This window comes from Pelodiscus sinensis, unplaced genomic scaffold (assembly GCF_049634645.1).
Source record: "Pelodiscus sinensis isolate JC-2024 unplaced genomic scaffold, ASM4963464v1 ctg104, whole genome shotgun sequence".
Taxonomy (NCBI): domain Eukaryota; kingdom Metazoa; phylum Chordata; order Testudines; family Trionychidae; genus Pelodiscus; species Pelodiscus sinensis.
The window spans coordinates 109878-127276 of record NW_027465824.1 but is presented as its reverse complement, the minus strand read 5'-3'; the positions used below and the strand labels follow the sequence as shown (position 1 = coordinate 127276).

The following is a 17399-nucleotide window of genomic DNA, read 5'->3' as shown; positions in this document are numbered from 1 at the left end:
CAATATTTGACCACCCTGACAGTTAGGAATTTTTTCCTAATGTCCAATCTAAACCTCCCCTGCTGCACTTTAAGCCCATTACTCCTTGTCCTGTCCTCAGAAACCAAGAGGAACAAATTTTCTCCTTCCTCCTTGTGACACCCTTTTAGATATTTGAAAACCGCTATCATGTCCCCCCTTAATCTTCTTTTTTCCAAACTAAACAAGCCCAGTTCATGAAGCCTGGCTTCATAGGTCATGTTCTCTAGACCTTTAATCATTCTTGTCGCTCTTCTCTGGACCCTTTCCAATTTCTCCACATCTTTCTTGAAATGTGGCGCCCAGAACTGGACACAGTACTCCAGCTGAGGCCTAACTAGTGCAGAGTAGAGCGGCAGAATGACTTCACGAGTTTTGCTTACAACACACCTGTTGATACAACCTAGAATCAACCTAGGTAGATACGCTTAAGGGCAGAGATAGGGTCCAGAGTGACCTGGACAGATTAGAGGACTGGGCCAAAAGAAATCTGATGAGGTTCAACACGGACAAGTGCAGAGTCCTGCCCTTTGGACGGAAGAATCCCAAGCATTGTTACAGGCTGGGGACCGACTGGTTAAGTAGCAGTTCTGCAGAAAAGGACCTGGGGGTTACAGTGGATGAGAAGCTGGAGATGAGTCACCAGGGCGCCCTTGTAGCCAAGAAGGCTAATGGCATATTAGGGTGCATTAGGAGGAGCATTGCCAGCAGATCCAGAGATGTCATTATTCCCCTTTATTCAGCTCTGGTGAGGCCACATCTGGAGTACTGAGTCTAATTCTGGACCCCCCACTACAGAAAGGATGTGGACGCATTGGAGAGGGTCCAGCGGAGGGCAACCAAAATGATTAGGGGGCTGGAGCATATGACCTATGAGGAGAGGCTGAGGGACTTGGGTCTGTTTAGTCTGCAGAAGCGAAGAGCGAGGGGGGATTTGAGAGCAGCCTTCAACTTCCTGAAGGGAGGTTCCAAAGAGGCTGGAGAGAGGCTGTTCTCAGTAGTGACAGATGCAGAACAAGGAGCAATGGGCTCAAGTTGTGGTGGGAGAGGTCCAGGTTGGATATTAGGAAAAACTATTTCACTAGGAGGGTAGTGAAGCGCTGGGATGGGTTCCCTAGGGAAGTAGTGGATTCTCCATTCCTAGATGTGTTTAAGTCTCGGCTTGACAAAGCCCTGGCCGGGTTGATTTAACTGGGGTTGGTCCTGCCTTGGGCAGGGGCTGGATTCTATGACCTGCTGACGTCTCTTCTAGCTCCATAATTCTGATTCTATGAATTCCACAGCCAGGGCAGGGACAGGAATGTGTTCCCCCCCCCACACACACCCTGCCTGGGTCTGGGGCTCTCTAGCCCTGCTGGGCCCCGTGTCTGTTGGGATGGGGCCTTGAGCCCCCTGCAGGGAGCCCTCCCCTGGGTCAGGGTCACCAGCCCCTCGCTGGCTCTGGCTACGGATGCTGACCAGGGCCCTGTGGGGTCCGTCTGGCCACTCCTCTAGGTCACTCCCCATCAGCACCTCCATGGACAAGTGCTGGTGCAGCCCCACTTCCTTGGGGCCCTCCCTGGCCCCCCATTTCAGATGCACCCGGGCTACGGGCACCTTAAACGGGTCCCATCTATGCTCCTCAGGGTCAGCTGAGTGTTGGGCACCATACGGTCTGGGGCCACTATATGAGGCCGGGCCAGCGTCACCTCTGCCCCTGTGTCCCAGAAACCCATCGCCGGCCTGCCATCCACCTGCAGGGTCACGGGGCTCTCGCTCCACAAGGGCCTCCCTGCCTCCACCCGGTACACAGAGAAATCTACCTCCCGAGGGTCGGAGCTCCCAGGGGAGGGGCACTGAGCATCCTCCCCCCCACTCTGAGCTCAGGGTTGTCTGCCGGCTCCTACCTCTGGGGCAGCCTGCCCTTCCTCCCGCCCCAGCCAGTTAACCCTGGAAAGTCCCTGGTTGAGGGACCTGTCCTGGTGCCTGGGGCACTGGGCTCTCTTGTGGCCTCTGCCCACAGCGATGGGAAGTTAGGACCTGCCGGCCCCTTCGGGCTGGCTCCACCCGGGCCCTGGCTGTGTCTCTGGGGGGTGGATGGCTGGCTCCTGTCTCTTGGGCTTGCCCTGTAGATGATTTCTTCTGTTGCTCAGCCATGAACCGGTCTCTGTGCGATTCCTTTTCCCTCCGGGACTCCTGTTCACACCCAGACCGGCTCTCCGTGAACTCATCCACCAGCCTCCCGGCCTCCTGAGGGTCCTCTGGCCTCCGGTCCTTGAGCCACAGCCTCAGGCTGGGCTGGCACCTTCATAGAACTGCTCCAGCATCATCAGCTTAAGCAGGTCCTCTGCGGTCTGGGCCCCGACCCCGAGCACCCACTTGCAGCCGTACTGCGCCAGGTGGGAGGCCAGATCCACACAGGTCTCCCTTGGCTCCTTCTGCACCCCCCGGAACTTCTTCCTGTACCTCTCGGGGGTCAGCCCGGACTTGTGCAGCAGGGCCCCTTTGACCCATTCATAGTCACCGGGCTGCAGATCCTCCAGCTGGTTGAGCCCCCTGCGGCCTCCTGATCCAGCAAGGGGGGAGCGGCTGGAGCCGGTCCGCGGGGGGGACCTGGTGCAGTTCACAGGCCTGCTCAAAGGAGCTGAGGAACCGTCCACGTCCCCCACGTCCTTACACTGGGCCAACATGAGCTTCTCCAAGTGTCTGGCGGCTCCGGGCCCCCTGGGGCCCTCCCCACTCACCACAGCCGGGGCCCCTTGGCTTCTCCGCTCCGCCATGGCCCGTCATGCTGCTTCTGCTTCTCTCAGTCCTGGCGCTCCTCCTCTTGGTCCTGTACCTCCAACTCCTTCATCCGCAGCTCGATCTCCAGCCGTCGCAGCTCTGCCAGGATGGACCCGCCCTGGACGAACCGCTGCTGGTAGAGCTGGGCCTGGTGGGCACCAAGTCTCTCTGGTGGGCTCCTGCCCCCTCCGGTCTGAGAGCCTGAGACACTCCCAGGGGGTGTTGGGCTGCTCCCCACTGGGACAGGAACCCGGCCCCTGGACGGGTCATTCTCTTCCAGCCGGGCGATCAGCTGGGCCTTGGTTGCTTTCCCCATGGCAGCCCCTCTCTCTGCACAGCCCCGCAATGTTTGCCTTGAGGAGTCGGGCGCAGGCATCTCCCCGCCGGTCCCTGGGGTGCAGACTCACCGACCGAATGCTGCAGCGCCCACGACTCCCAGGAATCGCTTCGCTCTGTCTCCAGCACCTGGCCCTTGCAAGCCCCTTCCTTCTCCTGGCACCGTCACTCGCTGCTGGAAGCCCCATCCACGCGGTGCAGCGCATCCCACTCCTGACACCAGTGTGACGGCGCGTCGGGGTCCCCCTGATCCTGCACCCCCGGAGCAGCAAGAACAGGCTCCGCCGGCCGGTAGAACAGGGGGGTTATTGCTTCTCTGGGACACAGCCCAGCACAGACGGGACGTGGCTACAGGAGTCAGGGGCTGGCAGGGGTGCCTAGACCCCTCAACTCCCAGCGCTCTGCTTAGTCTGTTCTCTCCATGGTTTTCCAACCAACAACTACCCAGCTCCCAGCCCTGCCCCCAAACCAGGTGTTCGTCTCTGCCTCCCTCCCTTTGTCTCCCCCCGGGAAGAGCCTTGTTCTCTGCCCAGGCTAGGCCCGGGTGTCGGGGCCAGTCCACACATGGGTGAGTCAGTGGGGATCTCACAGCCCAGCGCAGGGGGCCCGGGTCACAGAGCAGCCCCCCCGCACTGCGGCACACGCATGAATTCTTACCTATAGTCCCCGGGGGGCGGCCGGCAGCCAGTGCGCTCCAGCCCCGCTCCCGAGGAGCCCCCTGCCTCTGCTCCCCTCACGGACCAGCTGCCTGACACCCGGCACTGCTGCCTCTGATACGGGACAGTGGTGCAGGGGGGCAGCAGCCCCTCAGGGGGAGGGAGCTGAGCTCCAGACCCGGCACGAGCCGGAATCGAGCCGGGCTGCCCACTGTCCAGCTCCTAAGACACTTTAACAGCAGAGCCGCAGCAGGGGTCAGGCCCGGACCCCGCGCAAACGAGGACTGAGCCGGGCTGCTGAGAAGTGTCCTGGCTAGGGGGGAGGAAAGTAGTTTATAGCGTTAACCGATTTGCTTTTGCTGATCGGTCAACTGGCTGCATTATTCTGCGCCTAAAATCCACAGGGGTTTGTGGGAAATGGGTCTTATTGAACTAAGCTGCTGTTCAGGTCAGACCCTGGGCAACGTGCACCCCCCCGTCTATCAGGAAACCGAACCGTTGCCTTCCCTCCCCCGGCATCTATGCCACCACAGGGGAAACTGAGGCATGCACACAGGACTCAGCAAATGGATTAAAAGCTCGCTGGCTGACAGATCTCAGCACGTACCTGCAAGCAGGGTGCCACCATCGCACGGCTGCATTTCTAGAGGGACCCTGCAGCGATCGGCCCTTGGCTCTAGCCCCCAGCCCTGCCCCTTGCCCCCCACCAGGCAGCTCACGACCAGCAGACCCTGCCCCAGGCTAGCTCCCCCAGCCACACAAGCACGTGGGGACAGTAGGTGGGGTGCGGTCCCAAGCCCCCAGCCCTGGGGAGCAGGGAAGGAGGGCAGCCCCAGGCAGAGCACAGGCTCAGGGAGCGGCATGCGTGGTAGGCAGGGGAGTCTGGGTAGAGCAGCGTGTGGGCAGGGCCACGCCGCCCTCCCCCGTCTGTGCAGCCTGCGCATAGGAGCAGCACTGGTACAGGACACGAGACTCGGGGAGGATGCGTCAGGGCCTCACGCGGCCGAGGCCCGGTTGGGAAAACGCGTGGGAGCAAGGCTGGCGGGGCCCTTGCGGAGGGGCTGGGAGGGTATTTTACCCGTGGGTGGGAGCGGCGCCAGCTGCGACTGGGGTCCTGTGCCCACCGCTGCAGGGGCAGACAAGCGCCAGGGGAGAGGTGGGAGGGTCGGCAACTCTGCCCGGCAGCTGCACCGGCAGCAGGGTGAGGCGCGCAGGCGGGGAGCCAGGCCGTGGGACGGGCGCGGCCGGCAGGGGATGGGGCTGTTTCAGGTGTGTGAGCAGCCACTGGGCGTGCGGGACCCTCCATCCCCGAGGCGGCAGCGGGTTTAGAGCAGGTCTGCTCTGGGAACTGCGGAGGGCAGGGCGCCGGATCTGGGAACGGCTCGACGGGCCGGGATTGCTGCGGGTGAAACAAGCCCCGGGCCTTTCCCAGGCAAGCGAGGGGCCCTGGCAGGCAGCAGCAACCTCCCCTCTCCCACGCCGCCCCCAAGGTCAGAGCAGGCAGAGCCGGCGGGCTCCAGGGCCTGGGATTATGCCGGAGCCCAGTAGCTGGGCGTGCACTCCTCGACCAGCCAGTCCCACACGACTTCGGATGGTCCCCTGCCCTGCACAGCCCCCCAGAACCGCGCCGGGACCCCTACCCTCCGCAGAGGGAGCTGGGCGATCCCAGACACGCGCCAGGCCGGCCCAGCGTCATCCCCCACCCCAGCTGCACGGCGGGGCCGAGCCCCTGCTCCGGGCAGCGGCACGTTCCTGGGTTCACTGATCTGGACACACTGGAGAAGTGGTCGGAGGTCAATGGGATGAAGCTGAATAAGGACACATGCCAAGTGCCCCACTTAGGAAGGAACAGTCAGTCTCACACACTGTCACGTTACTGGATTGTGAGGGGAGCAGCCCAGGTCACTGCTGCGCCCATGGGGGTGTTTGCCCCAAAAGGTGGCGCAAAGGGGCCATGTGAGGGGTCACACGGAAGCTTACCTTCCACTGATTCTGTGTGTGCTATTCAGGAACTTGTCTAATGTCTGTGTGTGACGTTAGAAACACGGACTCTGTCGATGCTGGAAACTTCTCTGTCTGAGGCAGAGCAATGGCCGGATGTTCGTTCATGGCTATGTGATGAGCGAGGCTCCAGGGACGATAGCTCCTGGCCGCTGACCGTGTGACCTGCAGTAACCCACTGCAGCTCAGAAGGAGATGCCTGGAGAGGTATATAAGCGCCATGTGGCACCCTCCATCTTGTCTTCAGATTTGCTCTTAATCCCAGATGCAGCCTCGTAGGGAACTACGAGCCGGAAAGAATTGTGGACCCATCCTGACGTAGGATGTAACCAGAGACTTAAGACAGCAGCTGTAACATCTCTGCTACGGGCTTGCACTGAGAACTGGGAGATTCGATGCATGTAACGTATGATACTTTAACAGCCTCACTCTCCTGCTTTTCTTCCTTTTAGTAATAAACCTTTAGAGGGTAGATTCTAAAGGGTTGGCTCAGTGTGATTTCTGGATAAGATCCAGAGTGTAAATTGACCTGGGACCTGTGGCTGGTTTCTTGGGACTGAGAAGAACCCGTTTGGGGTAGGTGAGACTGGGTCCCATAACCCCTCAGCTGTGTGCAGGCCCGGGGCTGTTTGAGGCACGGAGAGAGCTGGGGATTGAGGGGTTTTGCTCGTGAGGCTTCTGGCTGGCCAGGCAGGCAGCTGAAGCGCTGTGTGCGGCTGGTTTGTGGCCTATCTGGGAAGGTCTCCAGTCTGGGGGCTGTAGGAGGCCCCAGGTTTGAGCAATTTGCCCTGAGCAGAAACCCTCAGCTGTGGCCAGACCCAGCCGGGTCTGTCACACACACCGAACGGGCAGCGACTGTCTAGGGAGGAGCCCTGCAGAAAGGGATCTAGGGGGGCAGTGGGCCACAAGCTACATAGGAGTCAACAGTGAGACGCTGTTGCAAAGAAAGCAAACCTGGTTCTGGGGGCATGAAGAGGAGTGTGGTGAGCCAGACACGAGGAGTCGTTCTCCCGCTCTGCTCTGCGCTGGTTGGGCCTCAGCTGGAGTCTTGGGTCCAGTTCTGGGCACCACATTTCAGGAAAGATGTGAAGAAATTGGAGAGGGTCCAGAGAAGAGCAACGAGAATGATGAAAGGTCTAGAGAACATGAGCTAGGAGGGAAGACTGAAGGAATTGGGCTGGTTTAGTTTAAAGAGAAGAGAAGATTGAGGGGGGACATGAGAGTGGTTTTCAAGTATCTAAAAGGGTGTCACAAGGGGGAAAAAAATTGTTCCCCTTGGCCTCTGAGGACAGGACAAGCAGCAAGGGGCTTAAACTGCAACAAGGGAGGTTTAGGTTGGACATTAGGAAAAACTTCCTACCTGTCCGGATGGTGAAACACTGGGATAAGTTGCCCGGGGGGTTGTGGAATCTCCATCCCCGGGGATACTGAAGAGCAGGTTGGACAGTCCCCGGTCAGGGATGGTCAGACAATGCTGGGCCCTGCCGAGGTCCCAGTTCTAAGGTTCTATGATTCTGTGGCCTGAGGATCCACCGTGGCTCCTGGTCCAGACAGGACAACTGGTTTGTGGGTCATGTGATCCTGAGGCTGCCTCCATCTCATCTTCACTCCCGCCCCCCGCCCCGGAAGCTCTCTGCTAGGGCCAGGGGGCCTGACCCAGCCTGAAACAGGGCATACTCCAGAGACAGTCAGGCTAGCAGCTTGCAACGTCTCTGCTAAGAACCTGCACCAGGAACTGGGGGACTGACGTGTGTGCTGGGTTCTCTGTTCCACGAGGCGTACAGATAGTGCGGAATGGCTTGCTAGTTCGAACTATCTAGCCCGTGCCGCGTGTAGCCGCGCGGCACGGGGTTCGAACAAGCCGGCATTTAAAAATGGCGCCGGCCGGCTTATGCAAATGAAGCCCGGGAAATTCAAATCCCGGGCTTCATTTGCACGTTCGGTATGCATACATTACCACCCTAGTTCGAACTAGCGGGGTAGTGTAGACATACCCTGTGTGTGGAGTTAGAAACATGGACTCTGTAGGGATACTGGAAACTTGGCTGTCTGAGGTTGAGCAATGTTCAGCCAATGGCTATGCTACTGAGCGAGGCGCCAGGGACAATAGATCTCTACCGGCCAAAGACACACCTGGGGAATGACGCTGTAGGCCTGGCCGCTGCCCATGGGACGCTCCAGCGTGGAAGAGACCAAGGAGGGATACAAGTGCCATGTGGCATTCTCCATTTTTTGTCTTCAGCTCAGCTCTTGACCCTAGAGGCAGCTTGCAAGGAACCAGGAGCCGGGAAGAACTGTGGACCCATCCTGCCATAGGATGAATTCCAAAGACTTCTAAGCCAACAGCTGTAACATCTCTGCTGCAAGCCTGTACTGAGACCTGGGAGATTCGAGGCATGTCATGTAGGATCCTGTAACAACCTCACTCTCCCGCTTTTCTTTCTTTTAATAATAATAATAATTAATAAACCTTTCGATGCTAAAGGACTGGCTCAGCGTGGTTCGTGCGTAAGGTCCAGAGAGTAAGTTGATCGGGACCTGTGGCTGGTTTCTTAGAACTGGAAGAATCTGTTCAGGGTAGGTGAGATTTGGTTCAAAAACCCCTCAGCTGTGTGTCAGGCCCGGGGCTGTTTGGGACACGGATATTGCTGGGGTTTGAGGGGCTTTGCTTGTGAGGTTTCTGGCTGGCCAGGCAGGCAGCTGAAGCGCTCGGTGTGACTGGTGTGTGGCCTGTTTGGGAAGGTCTCCAGTCAGGGGCTGTAGCACCCCGCCCTGCCCCCTCGCCAACCACCCTCAGTGGCTCCTGGGCACAACCCTCCCCCCAAAGTCCTCCTGCCGGCACACACGCCGCTGTGTGACTTCCCCGCCACTCCAGGGCTGGGCCCCTGCAACCTCCCAGCAAAGCCCCCTATGAGCTGCCTTCACACGGGCACTCACACTGCCCCCGCCGGCACAGCACTCCCGGCAGCCAGGCTCTGGCATGCCCCCCGCCAGCCCCAGCACTCGCTCCAGCCCCAGTCACTCCCATCGCTCATGGCTGCAGAGCATCCGCCAAGCGCGTGGTGGCTTTCTATTCCCCACCCTGCTGCGGCTGAGCCAAGGCGCCTCGCAGGCCCCACTGGCCACAAGATGCTCTTGACTACAGGCTTGGGTCTGCACCCTAGCTGTGCCAGGCCAGAGTGAGATGCGGTGTCACCCCAAATAGTTATCACCATGCCTATCACACACTAGTGACTGCACAGCCACACACCACCCCCGTGCCTATCACACACTAGTGACTGCACAGCCACACACCACCCCCGTGCCTATCACACTCTAGTGACTGCACAGCCACACACCACCCCCGTGCCTATCACACTCTAGTGACCGCACAGCCACACACCACCCCCGTGCCTATCACACACTAGTGACCGCACAGCCACACACCACCCCCGTGCCTATCACACACTAGTGACCGCACAGCCACACACCACCCCCGTGCCTATCACACACTAGTGACTGCACAGCCACACACCACCCCCGTGCCTATCACACACTAGTGACCGCACAGCCACACACCACCCCCGTGCCTATCACACACTAGTGACCGCACAGCCACACACCACCCCCGTGCCTATCACACACTAGTGACCGCACAGCCACACACCACCCCCGTGCCTATCACACACTAGTGACCGCACAGCCACACACCACCCCCGTGCCTATCACACACTAGTGACTGCACAGCCACACACCACCCCCGTGCCTATCACACACTAGTGACTGCACAGCCACACACCACCCCCGTGCCTATCACACTCTAGTGACTGCACAGCCACACACCACCCCCGTGCCTATCACACACTAGTGACTGCACAGCCACACACCACCCCCGTGCCTATCACACACTAGTGACCGCACAGCCACACACCACCCCCGTGCCTATCACACTCTAGTGACCGCACAGCCACACACCACCCCCGTGCCTATCACACTCTAGTGACTGCACAGCCACACACCACCCCCGTGCCTATCACACACAAGTGACTGCACAGCCACACACCACCCCCGTGCCTATCACACTCTAGTGACCGCACAGCCACACACCACCCCCGTGCCTATCATACTCTAGTGACCGCACAGCCACACACCACCCCCGTGCCTATCATACTCTAGTGACCGCACAGCCACACACCACCCCCGAGCCTATCACACTCTAGTGACCGCACAGCCACACACCACCCCCGTGCCTATCACACACTAGTGACCGCACAGCCACACACCACCCCCGTGCCTATCACACTCTAGTGACTGCACAGCCACACACCACCCCCGTGCCTATCACACACTAGTGACCGCACAGCCACACACCACCCCCGTGCCTATCACACACTAGTGACCGCACAGCCACATGCCTCCTCTGTGCCTGTCACACACTAGTGACTGCAGGGCCACATTCTTCCCCCAAGCCTTACACACTGGTGACTGCACAGCTGCACACTTGCCCCATCCCTATCACACATTAATGACCACATACCACCCCCATGCCTATCACACACTAGTGACTGCACGACTGCACACCAGCACAGTGACACACAGGACAGTGGAGACGGGACCCTCTGCCTCACCCTGCCGGGAGTTGGGGTCCAATGCCCACAGTTCTCACTGGTCTGTCCCGAGTCTCTGTTTGGCCTGGGAGTGCCCAGCGGTTTGCCCCAGCAGGGATGAGGCCCAGGGCCTGGCTGGAACCTCTGCCCTGTCCCACGCGCAGCTGGGGGGTAACGCTGGCTGGCTCCTGCCCTGCGCCCTGGCACTGCCCGTCTCCGCCAACCGCTCAGCCGCCTCTGGGCTTGGAGGAACCTGGCTGCTCCTGGATCGTCTCCCCCGAGGCCTGGCCCCCAGCGATCCCCGACTGCTCTGCTCAGCGTGGGGCCTCTCCTGCGCCCCACAGGACAAACGGCCCGGCCTCGCTGCCAGGGACCCGTCCCGCTCAGGCCGCGGGGGGACGTGCAGGGGCCGCCAGCGCACGGCGGCCCTGAAGCCATGCACAGCGACACGGAGCCCCAGGCGCCACCCCGCACCTACCTTCTCCCGCTGCACCAGCTTCTTGTAGACGGCGTCGGGGAAGGAGCGGAGCGGGCAGAACTTGCCGGTGCCCTCGGCGCACATGAAGACGCCGTTCTCGTAGACCACGCGCCCGCGGCTGATGGTGACCAGCGGCACCCCGTGGCACCGCATGTTCTCGTACAGGTTGATGTCGCCGCCCTGCACCTGGGTGCTGGCAGAGATGGTCCTGCGGGGCACAGCAAGAGGGCAGCTTACCGCCCGCCCAGCCCTGGGGCCTGTGCAGAGCCAGCAGCGCCTCCTGCCAGGGCCCCGGAGCAACACGCCCCCCGCCAGGGTGTGTCCTGGGCCTGCCTAGATTGCCCTCCCCCCGGCAGAGCCCCACGCCCACCTGGTGGCTTCCGGGTCCCATACCACCACGTCGGCGTCGGCTCCAGGGATGATGCGGCCCTTCCGCGGGTACAGGTTGTAGATCTTGGCCGCGTTCGAGCTGGTCACGGCTACAAAGCGGTTCTCGTCCATCTTGCCCCCGACCTGCAAACGCACAGCAGGGGGCTGGGACGGGGGCAGCTGCTCTGCCCCGCTCCCTGTGGGATGGCCAGGGGCGCAGCTGTCAGAGGGACCCTTGCCGCCAGCAGCGCATCCTGCCCCATCTCTAGAGCCCAGCACATTTTTTATCTGCATCCACAAAAATGAGCCGCTGGTACCAGCACCAACAGCTGCAGCCGCCCCCAGATGAAGGGTGTTAAGAAGCGGTTACTGGCTAATTGTGCAGTCCATACAATCCGCAGCCACCCACAGCTACACAGCGACAGCTCCCTGCGCCGACAGCCACACCCACGGCTGCCCACAGACACAGAGAGGCTCCCCACACCGACAGCTGTGCCTGCAGATTAAAGTGGGGGACTTTAATCACCCTGACATCTGTTGGGAAACCAACACGGCAGAACACAGGTAATCCAGGAAGTTTTTGGAGAATGTTGGGGAGAACTTCTTGACACAAGTGCTGAAGGATCCGACCAGGGGCCGTGCGCAGCTTCACCTTCTGCTCACAAACAGGGAGGAACTAATAGGGGAAGCAGAGGTGGGTGACAACCTGGGAAGCAGTGATCATGAGATGGTAGATTTCAGGATCCTGACCAAGGGAAGAAAAGAGAGTAGTAAAATACACACCTTGGACTTCAAAAAAGCAGATTTTGACTCCCTCAGAGACCTGATGGGCAGAATCCCCTGGGATGCTAACATGAAGGGGAAAGGAGTCCAGGACAGCTGGCAGGATTTTAAAGAAGCCTTATTGAAGGCACAGAAAGAAACCATCCCGACGCGTAGCAAGAGAGGCAAACGTGGTAGGAGACTGGATTGGCTTATGGGGGAAATCCTTGGTGAACTTAAGCACAAAAAGGAAGCTTACAAAGAGTGGAAACTTGGACAAATGACCAGGGAGGGGTTTAAATGTCTAGCTCGAGAATGCCGGGGGGTTATCAGGAAGGCGAAAGCACAGATGGAATTGCAACTAGTTAAGGATGTGAAGGGTAACAAGAAAGGTTTCTACAGGCATGTTAACAAGAAGAAGGTTGGAGAGGGCGGATAAAGAAAAGTTATTTATTAGTTCCCATAATAGAAGAACTAGAGGACACCAAATGAAATTAATGGGTAGCAGGTTTAAAACTAATAAAAGAAAGTTCTTCTTTTTGTAAAGAACAAATCATGTCAAACCAATCTGATAGCTTTCTTTAATAGGATAACGAGTCTGGTGGATAAGGGAGAAGTGGTGGATGTGGTATACCTAGACTTTAGTAAGGCGTTTGATACAGTCTCGCATGATATTCTTATCAATAAACTAGGCAAATACAACTTAGATGGGGCCACTATAAGGCAGGTACATAACTGGCTGGATAACCGTACTCAGAGAGTAGTTATTAATGGCTCACAATCCTGCTGGAAAGGCAGAACAAGTGGGGTTCCACAGGGGTCTGTTTTGGGACCGGCTCTGTTCAATATCTTCATCAACGATTTAGATATTGGCATAGAAAGTACGCTTATTACGTTTGCAGATGATACCAAGCTGGGAGGGGTTGCAACTAATCTGGAGGACAGGGTCATAATTCAAAATGACCTGGACAAATTGGAGAAATGGTCTGAGGTAAACAGGATGAAGTTTAATAAAGAGAAATGCAAAGTGCTCCACTTAGGAAGGAACAATCAGTTTCACACACACAGAATGGGAAGCGACTGTCTAGGAAGGAGTACGGCAGAAAGAGATCTAGGGGTTATAGTGGACCATAAGCTAAATATGAGTCAGCAGCGTGATGCTATTGCAAAAAAAGCAAACATGATTCTGGGAGGCATTAACAGGTGTGTTGTGAGCAAGACACGAGATGTCCTTCTTCCGCTCTGCTCTGGTTAGGCCTCAATTGGAGTCTTGTGTCCAGTTCTGGGCACTGCATTTCAAGAAAGATGTGGAGAAATTGGAGAGGGTCCAGAGAAGAGCAACAAGAATGATTAACGGTCTAGAAATCATGAGCTATGAAGGAAGGCTGAAGGAATTGGGTTTGTTTATTTTGGAAAAGAGAAGATTGAGGAGGGACATGAGAGCCGTTTTCAGGTATCTAAAAGGGTGTCATAAGGAGGAGGGAGAAAACTTGTTCATTTTGGCCTCTGAGGATAGAACAAGAAGCAATGGGCTTAAACAGCAGCAAGGGAGGTTTAGATTGGACATTAGGAAAAAGTTCCCAACTGTCAGGGTGGTCAAACACTGGAATAAATTGCCCAGGGAGGTTGTGGAATCCCCATCTGTGGAGATATTTAAGAGTAGGTTAGATAAATGTCTATCAGGGATGGTCTAGACAGTATTTGGTCCTGCCGTGAGGCAAGGGGACTGGACTCGATGACCTCTCGAGGTCCCTTCCAGTCCTAGTATTCTATGATTCTATGATTCACACAGCGTGTAGTCAACCTGTGGAACTCCTTGCCACAGGAGGCTGTGAAGACTAGGACTATAACAGAGTTTAAAGAGAAGCTAGATAATTTCATGGAGGTTAGGTCCATAAAAGGCTATTAGCCAGGGGATAAAATGGTGTCCCTGGCCTCTGATTGTCAGAGGATGAAGAGGGATGGCAGGAGACAAATCGCTTGATCATTGTCTTCAGTCCACCCTCTCTGGGGCACCGGCACTGACCACTGTCGGCAGACAGGCTACTGGGCTAGATGGACCTTTGGTCTGACCCAGTGTGACGACGCGTTGGGGGTTCCCCGATGCCTGAATCCCCGGAATGGCACGGACAGACTCCCCCAGCCAGTAGAACAGAGGTGGTTTATTGCTTCTCCAGGATACAGCACAGCACAGATGTCATCAGGTTACAGGGCAGGCGTAGGATGCCTCAGCCCCCCCTTGATATGGGGGGGGGTCTCCCCCCAGCCTGTTCCTGAGGCTGCTTCCTCCATGCTCCCAGACCGAAACTAACTAACTCTCCTCCAGCCCTGCCCCCCAGCCAGGGCAGCATCCACCTTCCTTCGTTTCTCTCCCTGGGGGGTAGCTGGTCAGACAGGTTGAGAGACCCCTCTTTGCATAATGACTCATCCCCTGTCTTGCTCGGTGGTGCTACAGACAGTAGACAGTGAGTTAGCAAGTTACCCCCCACTACGTCACACCCAGTACGGCCGTTCTTATGGTGATCAGAGAGGGTGTGCGGCCCCAATGGATGAAGGAGGTAACCTAGTGACAGATGATGTGGGGAAAGCTGAAGTACTCAATGCTTTCTTTGCCTCTGTATTCACGGTCAAGGTGGACTCCCGGACTAATGCGCTAAGTGACGCAAGATGGGAAGAAGATGGACAGCCTGTGGTGGGTAAAGAACAGGTTAGGAACTATTTAGAAAAGCTAAACGTACGCAAATCTATGGGTCCGGACTTAATGCACCTGAGGGTACTGAGGGAATTGGCAAATGTCATTGAGGAGCCTTTGGCCATTATCTTTGAAAAGTCGTGGAGATCGGGAGAAATCCTGGATGATTGGAAAAAGGCAAATGTAGTGCCCATCTTCAACAAAGGGAAGAAGGACGATCCAGGGAACTATAGGCCGGTCATTTTTACCTCAGATCCTGGAAAAGTCATGGAAGGGATCCTTAACAAATCCATATTGAGGCACTTGGAAGAGAGGAAAGTGATTAGGAATAGTCAGCATGGATTCACAAAGGGCAAGTCGTACCTGACCAATCTGATTAGCTTCTATGATGAGGGCTCTGTGGACGTGGGAAAGTCAGTGGATGTGATAGACCTTGACTTTAGCAAGGCTTTTGATACGGTCTCCCACAATATTCTTGCCAGCAAGTTAAGGGAATGTGGATTGGATAAATGGACGGTAAGATGGATAGAAAGATGGCTAGAAGGCCGGGCCCAGCGGGTAGTGATCAACGGCTCAATGTCAGGATGGCGGTCGGTTTCTAGCGGAGTGCCCCAAGGTTCAGTTCTAGGACCGGTTTTGTTCAATATCTTTATTAATGTCCTGCCTAAGGGGATGGATTGCACCCTCAGCAAGTTTGCAGATGACGCTAAACTAGGGGGAGAGGTAGATACGCTTAAGGGCGGAGATATTGTCCAGAGTGACTTAGACAAATTGGAGGATTGGGCCACAAGAAATCTGATGAGGTTCAACAAGGACAAGTGTAGAGTCCTGCCCTTGGGAGGGAAGAATCCCAAGCATTGGTACAGGCTGGGGACCAACTGGCTAAGTAGCAGTTCTGCAGAAAAGGGCCTGGGGGTTACAGTGGATGAGAAGCTGGAGATGAGTCACCAGGGGGCCCTTGTAGTCACGAAGGCTAATGGTATATTGGGGTACATTAGGAGGAGCATTGGCAGCAGATCCAGAGATGTCATCATTCCCCTTTATTCGGCTCTGGTGAGGCCACATCTGGAGTATTGTGTCCAGTTCTGGCCCCCCCACTACAAAAAGGATGTGGACGCATTGGAGAGGGTCCAGCAGAGGGCAACCAAAATGATTAGGGGGATGGAGCCTATGACTTATGAGGAGAGGCTGAGGGACTTGGGTCTGTTTAGTCTGTAGAAGCGAAGAGTGAGGGGGGATTTGAGAGCAGCCTTCAACTTCCTGAAGGGAGGTTCCAAAGAGGCTGGAGAGAGGCTGTTCTCAGTAGTGACAGATGCAGAACAAGGAGCAATGGGCTCAAGTTGTGGTGGGAGAGGTCCAGGTTGGATATTAGGAAAAACTATTTCCCTAGGCGGGTGGTGAAGCGCTGGGCTGGGTTCCCTAGGGAAGTAGTGGAGTCTCCATCCCTAGAGGTGTTTAAGTCTCGGCTTGACAAAGCCCTGGCCGGGTTGATTTAGTGGGGTTGGTCCTGCCTAGAGCAGGGGGCTGGACTTGTTGACTCCTGAGTCTCTTCCAGTTCTATGATCCTAAGTGGACATGCCCAGCTGTGCAGGGCTCTGTTCATCACGCCAGTGGCTGGGACAGGAAGCTGCACTTGCCTCCATCGCCCCCTGGGGGGTGCCCTACACAGGGCTCCAGCTCCATCCTTCCTAGCTCACCCCACCCCATGCAGCAGGGCTGAGCGGGGGGCAGCCTTGTGCCCAGCTGCTCACTCACAGAAGCCTAGAATCCCAGGGCGGGAGAGACCTCAGGAGGCAGCGAGTCCAGCCCCGGCCCAAGGCAGGACCAACCCAACTCGATCAGCCCAGCCAGGCCCTTGTCCAGCGGGGACATAAACCCCTCTAGGGATGGAGACTCCCCCCTCCCCAGGGAACCCAGCCCAGGGCGTCCCCCCTGCCTAGGGGAATCCTTTGTCCTAATCTCCTACCTAGACCCCCCCTGCAACGTGAGCCCATCGCGCCTCGTGGAACGAGGGGTACCGGTAGTTCGGAATAGGAGTAGGAAGCCTCGTCCGAACTACCTGGTTTGTGCCGCGTGGAGCCGCGGGCACGGAGTCCGCACTAGCGGGGATTTAAAAATGGTGGCGCCCGGCAACATGCAAATGAAGCCCGGGAAATTCAAATCCTGGGCTTCATTTGCAACTCGGGTTGCCTACGTTAACCCCCCAGTTAATGACACACCCTCCCTCTTCTCTTCCGCAGACTAAACAGACCCAAATCCCTCAGTCTCTCCCCGTAGGTCATGTGCTCTGTGATGCTGGGGGGCTGTGCACTCGCTGGTCGCTGTGCTCGGGCTGTGGGCGCCCCTCACTGGCTTGTGTCTGGGCACTGCCCAGCGGGGGTCACCCCTAAGCCGGCGGGGCTTCTCACCTCAGCGAAGGAAGGGGGTGGCTGCCGGGGGGCGGTGTGTTCCCTGGTTTGGGGAGAGGCAGTTTTTGGCTGGGAAAACACGAAGAGAGGAGACTAAGCTGAGGGCTGGGGGTTGAGGGGCTGGTGGACCCTACCCCAAGGGGTCTGAGGCTGCCGGGCCCTGACTCCTGCAGCCACCTCACGTCTGTGCTGGGCTGTCCCGGAGGAGCAATAACCCCCCTGTTCTACTGGCTGGCGGAGTCTCATCTTCCTGCGGACAGGGGTGCAGGATCGGGGGGATCCCCAATGCGCTGCCACACACTCCAGCCCCCAAATCATTTTGGTTGCCCT

General features: G+C 57.4%; 1 protein-coding gene across 6 annotated transcripts in view; it reads right to left on the bottom strand.

The window, feature by feature from the left end:
• The window catches only part of DPYSL5 (dihydropyrimidinase like 5), a 94741-nt gene that overhangs the window by 33468 nt on the left and 43874 nt on the right, over window positions 1-17399 (bottom strand). For 5 of the 6 annotated variants that reach the window (XM_075914553.1, XM_075914552.1, XM_075914556.1 and 2 more), the window contains 2 exons: window positions 11209-11351; window positions 10839-11046 (listed from right to left, as the gene is read on the bottom strand). In XM_075914553.1, coding sequence (XP_075770668.1) covers window positions 10839-11046; window positions 11209-11351 — 351 coding nt within the window. Of the gene's footprint in view, window positions 1-8363; window positions 8505-10838; window positions 11047-11208; window positions 11352-17399 lie in introns of those variants that run through there. The other variant, XM_075914555.1, reaches the window with a different exon arrangement.